This window comes from Merops nubicus, unplaced genomic scaffold (genome assembly GCF_000691845.1).
Source record: "Merops nubicus isolate BGI_N331 unplaced genomic scaffold, ASM69184v1 scaffold35850, whole genome shotgun sequence".
Taxonomy (NCBI): Eukaryota; Metazoa; Chordata; class Aves; order Coraciiformes; family Meropidae; genus Merops; species Merops nubicus.
This window is the reverse complement of record NW_008585514.1, coordinates 363-8,743: the sequence shown is the minus strand read 5'-3', so window position 1 is coordinate 8,743 and position 8,381 is coordinate 363. Positions and strand designations below refer to the sequence as shown.

The window sequence follows — 8,381 nt, the reverse complement described above, 5'->3', positions numbered from 1 at the left end:
GAAATCCAGCAACCCTTTGCTGCCTGGCCAACAGCTCCCCCTGTGCACAAAGCATCCTACCCCCTGTTAAAACTGGAGATGGGGAAAGACTGAATGCAGGGGTACATGGCGACCTGGGACACAGGCATGGGTCTTGAGGAAACCAGAAGGGAGAAAAAGGCATGTCTGCTGCAGCTGATGGCATATGTTTTGAAGTGTGGGAGTATTTTTACTTTTTAATTTTCATTCAGGTTGGATTCAGGATCATGAATGTGTCTATGCCCTGATGTGCTGAGAACTTGCATATCCATGTAAGAGCTGTTGAGGACTGATGTGTCTTCACATCACCAGTGACTTGATCATCTAACCTTGGCGGGTACCAAATCCGCCTCTTCCCAAAGATAAGTAAAATAAAAACTACCTGACCCCAAATTGCAATACTTTACCTCGATTTCATTATGAAGATTCCAGACTTCATCCACTGTGCTGAAAAAGGAAAGAAAACCAATGAAAGGCATCAATGGGTGCTGATGCACCTAAGAGCAGCTTTAGGAGTAGGAAAGAGCATCAAAAAGCAGACAGGAGCAGGTTAGCTCTGCTGCTGGAGCTGCAGCTAATGGAATCACAGAATCACAGAATGCTAGGGGTTGGAAGGGACCTCCAGAGATCATCGAGTCCAACCCCCCTGCCAGAGCAGGACCATCTAGTCTAGGGCAGGTCACACAGGAACGCATGCAGACAGGTCTTAAAAGTCTCCCAGGAAGGAGACTCCAAGGAGACTCCCTGGGGAGCCTGACAGTAAAGAAGTTCTTCCTCATGTTGAGGTGGAACTCCCTCTGCTCCAGCTTGTGAGAAAAAGACAACTTTGGCCAAGTCCCAGGTTTTCTCTGAAGTGCTGGGATTCTTATTTCTGCTTCTGCCCGTGATGGGGGGCTGAAGACTAAAGGCAGATTGGTGCAGTGCTACTTTGGCCTGACAAGTTCTGAGGAGCTGGGAGCTCAAAGGCCAGGCTGTGTGAGGTGAACTGATCCTTTGATGCAGGGACAGACGTACTGCCTGTGTGGGACAGCACAAAATACACCCTCTCTGCTACAGGATTGGAATCCTTCCTCAACACTAAGTGCCCAGTGCAGACACTGCAGCAAGGCAGAGCAAGCCTCCTCCCCTGTGCATTTACCTTCCGTCTTACAGGGCCCCGACCTCATGGCATGACAGACACATTAACCAGTGCTGAAGCCGACACTCTATTTCATTCCCACAAGCTTCATCCAGTTCCTAAGCAAGAGGCTTTGAGCCTCCACCCTCATTCCCATCTTCAGTACTAGAACAGTTTGCCAGAAGCAAAGCCTGCAGGCTTATGGCACTGACACAAATCGCTTTCGATTTGCTCCCGCCCTTGTGTTTTCTGCCTTGTATTTTCTCAGACTTATGCAGCTGGGGCAGGACCCCTAACGTAGCAAACTCTGCTGGTCCCCAAAAGAGTAACCCAAATCCTCACACCTCACTCACTTCACTCAGATTTACTCACTTTGTTCTCATGCTTCTTACAATAGCCGAAAATCGAGGCGCCTGAGAAGGAAATAAGAAAAAAACAAAATAATTAAGATTAATCCCAGCCCTGTCCTCTGAGACAGCTCTGTCTCAAATACAAGCTGGTGATTCAATGCCCAGGCAGGACTCATGGATTTCTCCCAAAGTGGGGAGAGGAGGAACAGAGATAGCATCACTCCAATTTGGAGATGTGTCTAAGCAGAGCCAGGAAGCAATGCTTGGATAAAGCTCTATGGTAAAGCTTTATGGCACTGGGAGACAAGATATTCACCACCTATTGCTTAACTCCATCTATGCTAGAAAGAAATGGACCTTACGAAAGGTTTGGCAATCCACGAAAGGACGGTTTTTAGCCAGTTTGGTGACCTCGCCAGCCAGAAGAACAGCCCTGTGGTGCCTCTCTCCAGCTCCCCTTTGCTGAAAGAGAAAAGCATGTTTAGCTGAGCAGTGTTATGAAGCAATCACAAAAGGTCAGTTTTCACAAAGCCAAACCCTCTGAACATCATATTTAAGTGACAAAAAGAGGTTTCCTGCATTCCTCTGAGGTCCCCCGATTCCCACAGTATTTGTAGGATATTAGCACCCACTTTCCTTTCATCTGCCAAAGTTGGTAACAATCCCAAAAAGATAGCAGATACAGTTGATGGTAAGCTCCCCAGCAAATCCCACTGCCTATCAGATACTATCTCCATCCAGCAGGTCTGCTACCTGGATCCAGATGGTAGCCAGACCCTAGGGGGGGGATTCTCATAGAAAGGCAGCAATTACACCAAACTGTTCCAGGCTATACTTACAACTTCTTGACAAAGGAGACGCCTCCATCTGCAAACAGGCCCCTGACACAGAAGTTAAAGACCACATAGTCCACATTTGTGAGCTCAAAGGGCACCAGCTGGAAGGACAATGGAAGAGGAGTCAGTGGCACAAGAACAAGTAAGCTGTGTGGGAGAAGCCATCAAGGGCATACAATGGGCCAAGCTGGGCTGAAGATTTCCCGACAAGCCCTCAAGAAAGCCTTCAGCATCTGAGGCCACCAGGTCCTCCCTGCCTCACTGTCCTTTCTTGAAAATGCCATTTTCCCCGTAGAGCAAAACCTGATGAGTCAAAAGATGGAGGATAGGCATAGACCCCCGATGTCCAAGCAGCTCCAAGGCACAAAGGTCCTTCCAAAACTGGCAGTGGGTGACAGAGAGCATGTCTGTGCTCCCCTCTTCATGCCTGACCTTTGTACAAAGTTAAGGGGGGGGGGTGTGGATGAGGGGGAGCATGTAGCCATGACCATGCCTCACACACACGAGAGGACTTGCTGAAAAGGCAGACAGGAGGAAGGAGACAACCCCTTGCTCAGCATCCCAGAAACCTGAGACCCTAGAAATAGGTCTAGGTAAATATGGGGCTCCTTGGCTGTATAAGATCTGCCACCTGCAACTGCCATGTTATTTTCTCCTTAGGTCCTTGCTTCTGGATACAAAACCAGGAGGTGGCTTTCCATGCAACAGTCAGATCTGTAGAACTGTTTGCCAAAGGATATGGTGCAGAAGAGATGAAACTGCCATAAGAATAGACTAAACAAGTAGTTGGGACAACTTGACAGACACTAAAGAGAGGGGGTCCATCAAGCTGAGCAAATGCAATGAGCTGACAACACCATACACCACTAGGATTGTAACCTCCCTGTGGGCACTGCCCCAGGACCTGGGCTTTACAGCACCTAGCACAATGCAGATCTCAGCCAGGATGTGATTAAATGCACCCGCACTACAGACAAGTCATAAAGGAGCATGTCTACTCCCCAGCATTTGTTATCGACTGGGGTGGGCTCTCTGTTCTCTTCACCAGCACCTAAAGAGCACTGAGATCCTGCTGAGAGGAGAAACCACGTTGTAATATAAAGAATTTCTCCTTTCCAGAAGCAACTATCTATTTTTATGAAAGCATGATGGATTCCAAGCCCCCTTGCCTTACTATATTCACTTGATGTTCACCCACAGGTCCCAAAGACATGGTTGGAAGGAAGAATAGATGCCACATGACTACTGGGTTCATGCAACATCCTACCGTGTGGCCAGCATCCTCCAACAGCTGCTTTGTCTCCCGAACAGCACGTCTCATGGCAGGGCTTGGCATGGTGTAGAAATCAGTTTCGTAGTAGCCTATGCGGAGGGGCTGTGTGCCAGAATACACCTGCAGAGCAAGGGAGAGTCCCAGCTGGAAGGGTGCCAGCAGCATCAGGAGACAACGGGACACCCAACAGGACACTCCGACCGCAGGGCGAGTCTCAAAAGCAGCGCTTCTCTCACCCACGTGCCCACCCACAGGTGCCAGGGGGGCTCCCGTGAGCCACTGGCATTTTCAGCATGAGCAATGGCAGCTCTGCTCAGAGACCTTCAGTCCCTTTTGGGTCCTATACCTCCTCGTTGAAGGGAAGAGGGGGCACCGTGCTGTCCAGGCTGAACATATCCTCGCTCAGGAGCGCCCGCATGCACAGCGCCAGGCTCTCCACGTCTTTTGCTATCGGCCCCACTGCTGCAATCACTGGAAGAGACCAGAAGAGAGAACTCATGGCTGGGGGTCTTTCAAGGCCATGTCCTGCAAAAGCAGGATCTCTTGGCATCATTTTGACTTGGTCTAGTGCTGGCAACAGTTCCTCTCTGAGACGTTTGGCTGGGGCTCTCTACTGGACTCTTCCCACCAGCAGGGCCATCGTTATGGACCCAGAGTTGTTGTCCGTTAGTACGTGCTGCAATGTTTCCATTTCACGAGTGAGAAAATTAAACAAAAAGCTTTGTTGATCACAACACAGGGACAACATAAGACACCCTCTTTGGCTGCTAACCAGACCTCCCATGAAGTAATGGCAGACAACATGGCACCATGGGGGTTACAGGGTGTGATAGGGTTTGTGTAGCACAAACTGCTCCTCTTGGCTCCTGTATATTCCAGTTTCCCAGGACTCATGGTACGAGGGTCGCTCTCTGAAACAGTCCCTGCTTCTCTCTCTGAATGTGTTGGAGAAGGTCCCTCATAACCAGCTGAGGGTCCTTCTCATCCCCGCTCTACTGCCCTCCCTGGGGGACAACCACCAACTCCTACCTGCCTTTTGTCCAAGGACACCAGAAATTACTCCTTTTTTACTGTGAAGAAAACAGAAACAAAATACACCAGCTGAGTAGTTTTCTTTGAAGGGAAAGGCTTTAAGCAGGAGCAAGTGAAAATGCTGCCCTCCCTTTGCAGATGCAGGGGTTGGCAGAAGGGCCAAGGGGAAGCCCAAGCAAGACCCACCTAGGCCAGAATGACTTATGCCCTGTCCGTCAGGAATAACCACCCCCTTAGCATGCAGGTGGAGAGGTTTCCCCTTCTCTGCTTCCCTCCGTACAGGCTGCAGAAAACGTCCAGGCAGGGGGGAGAACTGAACCCCTCCCAGTTCTTCCTGGGTTTCCCCTTGCCCACAGGAGCAGGAGCATCCCAGCACAGCAGTCAGTAGAGTGGTGGGTGAGTCTCACCCAGGGACATGGCTGCATCACTCACAGTACCTGAGTCTGTTCCCGGTGGGTTTGAGCGCACAGATCCCACAGAAGGCAGCAGGGAAGCGCAGGCTCCCTCCTACATCCGTCCCAAAGCCCAAGATGGACCCACCTCCTCCTATAAGTGCCCCTTCACCACCAGAGGAGCCTCCAGGGCTTCTGGTGTAGAGCAGAGGGTTGCGTGTCTGACCAAAGATGATGTTCTTGCAGTCATAGCTAGAGAGAGAGAGAGGTACTGCAAATAAGAATGTAGATATTTGCTGATGTAGACCCCAGCCACTACAAAAAGACCTTCAGAAGGTAATTAGGTAATTCACTAGTTGTTACACTCACATCACAGTCTGAGGGAGCTTCTCAAAGCCCCCATGAAGACCACCAGCATTTTCATGGCAATCCCAGGACCTGGATTCACTGCCAACTAGTTTCAGTGTTGCTGAGTCTTCCCCAGAGAGACCCTCTGGCAGCATAAATACTCCAAGCCCCCTAGAAAGCCTCCCTGTTCAAGTGGTCCCGAGTGCCACAGGACATGCAAAGCAGCCCACCTGGAACAGGTCCAGCCCCTGCCCCCTCCAAGGGAGCACTGCTTGGGAACAGGCCAAACACAAACTGCAGCATTATCTGAACATTGGACTGCCCTGGGAACTCATGCAAAGCCAAATAATCCCTGGGGCAACCTCTTTGTGGGGTTCTTTTTAAACATGCCCAGTCATTGCCATGTCACCTTAAGGAAGGCATTTCACACAGCTTGGGCAATAGCCATCCATGGAGCAGCCCTGCCAGAAGTGACCTGCCAGGACACAGGCAGGTGTGGGACACAGGACCATGAGCAGGTTGGCTGTCCAGCAGCACACCTGACGTATCAGTGAGCACATCCTGCATCAATGACATCAAGAGTGCTCTTCGTACAGGTTTGGGGGCAGGATAATGAAGAAAAGGAGGGTGAGGAGAGACCTTGTCACCCTCTACAACTACCTGAAAGGAGGTTGGAGCAAGGTGGGGGTCGGTCTCTTCTCCCAAGTTAACAAGTGGTAGGACAAGAGGAAATGACATCACGTTGCGCCAGGGGAGGTTTAGGTTGGGTACTATGAAAAATTTCTTCACTGAAAGGGTTGTCAAGCATTGGAACAGCCTCCCCAGAACAGTGGTGGAGTCCCAATCCCTGGAGTTACTTAAAAGATGTGTTGATGTCCTGCTAAGGAATGCTGTTTATTGGTGGACTTGACGGTGTCAGGTTAATGGTTGGACTTGATGATCTTAAAGGTCTTTTCCAACCAAAATGATTCTATGGTTCTATAATAATTAGCTTAACTAGCTAACTAGCTTCCCCTTCCATGAATACAGGGTTGCACTATATAGTTAACAGGACCATCTCTAAGGGATTTAAAAAAAAAGAAAAAAAGACAAAAAGAAAAAAATAATGTAAAAACACCCAATACAGAAATGAGGGCAATGACTTCTCTCCTCCTCCTCTTTTGCTTCTTTATTTCATTTGGTACTAGAGTTAATTTTCATCCTTAGTGTACATGTGTTTCATGAAAACTTTAAGACACTAAAGATGGGGACCAGGTGCTGCTTTTTAAAAAGAGGTGGGAAGTGAGAATTAGACTTGATAGAAACCATCACTTGAGATGCAGGAGGGAGGAATGAAGGAATGGAATGTTCACCTACCTGATGAGGGACTGGGGAACGTTGGTTTTGACAAACGGAATTGCCCCCTGCCTCCTGAGCACCTGCACCAAGACGCTGTCCTCTGCTGCGGGTTTATTGATGTTTTTTATAAACCCTAAAGTGGAATCATAACCCTGGGAACACAGGACAATGAGATTTCCAAACGGAGAACTGCAATTCCCCCTGCCCCTGTACTTTTATCTATCATCTATCTATCTAAGCATGTGCGTGCACCTCCAACAACCCTCCTATCCCACACATGTTGTGTAGTGTATTGGTTGTAAACCTGACCAGCCTCCTCTGTTGGCTCATATGGGAGATGGGCAGCAAAGCCCATCCCTGGCCAGGGCCATCTCACATCAGCCATGACAGAGCCAAGCTAGATGTTAAGCTCAAACCTCCCCTGGCCACCAAACTCCAAACCACACAGATTGTGGGATACCCGCGGCATCACGCTGGCAGTACCTGGCAGTTGATGGAGTCTTTGATGCTGACAGGCACCCCGTAGAGCAAACCTGGCTTCCTCGGACTCGCTTTCCGGAGCTGGGTCTCGCTCTCCTCCAGATACTCCGTGATGCAGTTGGTTTCTGTGGCGATCTGGAGGGCCTGGGGGAAAGCAGGCAAAGCATGCAGGTAAGACGCAGCCTGCAGCATTGCACAACAGCCTTCTGCTTTGTGAAGGACACCCACCGCCTCCACCCTTTCCACCTCTCCATCACGGCAGTGGGCATCAGGGCAGCCCTTTGCGTTCCTTGACAAGATGTTTTCACACCAAACTCCAAAGCATCATCTGGACACGGTGGGGCCATAGCACCAGCTGGTGTGTGATGAAGGGAGGTACTTAGCACAGCAAAATATTAAAGGCTCGTTTGAGCTTCTGAGGTGGCATAAAATGATAACCCCAAAATGGGAATCCAGGAGGTAATCAGGGCTTTATGGCAAAAGTAGAGAAAGAAAGTGGACACTGAGTTTTTGAGGTTTACCAGCTCATTTGGTGATGGAGGGGAGAGAATAGTGGCACTCTGTAATCTCCCTATAACCAAACCTGCCCCTGGGAAGGTATGAGCTCCTCTTGGAAGCTATGGGCTCTCCAGATGCTGAGCTTGCTGCTTACTTTTCCTCCAAACCAAGTCATGGCAGACAGAGGCCCACCCTTCCCCACACTCACAGAAAAGCACAGAAGGGCCCAGCACTAACCACCAGGCAGTGACAGCTCAGCAGCATTTGAACCAATATTTGAAACCTGTGCTGGGCTTCTCCCCAAATGAGCCAGCCCCACCACGGGTGAGATGCTGCCTTGCCACCCTTGCTCCTCACCTTCCCCACGTAGGCATAGAAGACGTGCTCCGGAGGGAGGGAACCATCCCGGAGTTTCTTGGAGAGCTCCGGCAAAGGCAAAGAGAGGATGGAGACCATGTTCACGGAAGGATGCTACGAGAAAGTGGGAACAGGCAATGACACCTCTACCTCAGGTGGTGGGCTCCTCCTCTCCCCTTGGTGCTGACTGCAACTCATCAAAGACTTATCTGCCATTTAGTGGTCGAATGCAATATCTGCCTCAAGACCACAGTCCTGCTCCTAGTTGGCATCAATGAGCACGGTGTGAACACTGCAGAGCCGTTGGTAGCCCCAGGCTTTCTAAAGCCGCCTTTCCCTGGC

The 8,381-nt window shown here is 50.0% G+C and overlaps 1 protein-coding gene across 1 annotated transcript in view; it reads right to left on the bottom strand.

The window, feature by feature from the left end:
- LOC103780034 (fatty-acid amide hydrolase 1-like) overlaps positions 1-8,153 on the bottom strand; it is a gene marked incomplete at its 5' end in the record, with an annotated part of 9,302 nt that extends 1,149 nt beyond the window's left edge. The window contains 11 exons of the mRNA XM_008947685.1: positions 426-465; positions 1,508-1,548; positions 1,848-1,947; positions 2,325-2,422; positions 3,589-3,714; positions 3,941-4,065; positions 4,624-4,664; positions 5,064-5,270; positions 6,723-6,856; positions 7,188-7,328; positions 8,040-8,153. Of these exons, the coding sequence (XP_008945933.1) occupies positions 426-465; positions 1,508-1,548; positions 1,848-1,947; positions 2,325-2,422; positions 3,589-3,714; positions 3,941-4,065; positions 4,624-4,664; positions 5,064-5,270; positions 6,723-6,856; positions 7,188-7,328; positions 8,040-8,153 (1,167 nt within the window). The remainder of the gene's footprint in view (positions 1-425; positions 466-1,507; positions 1,549-1,847; positions 1,948-2,324; positions 2,423-3,588; positions 3,715-3,940; positions 4,066-4,623; positions 4,665-5,063; positions 5,271-6,722; positions 6,857-7,187; positions 7,329-8,039) is intronic.
- Between the last annotated feature and the right edge of the window lie 228 nt (positions 8,154-8,381).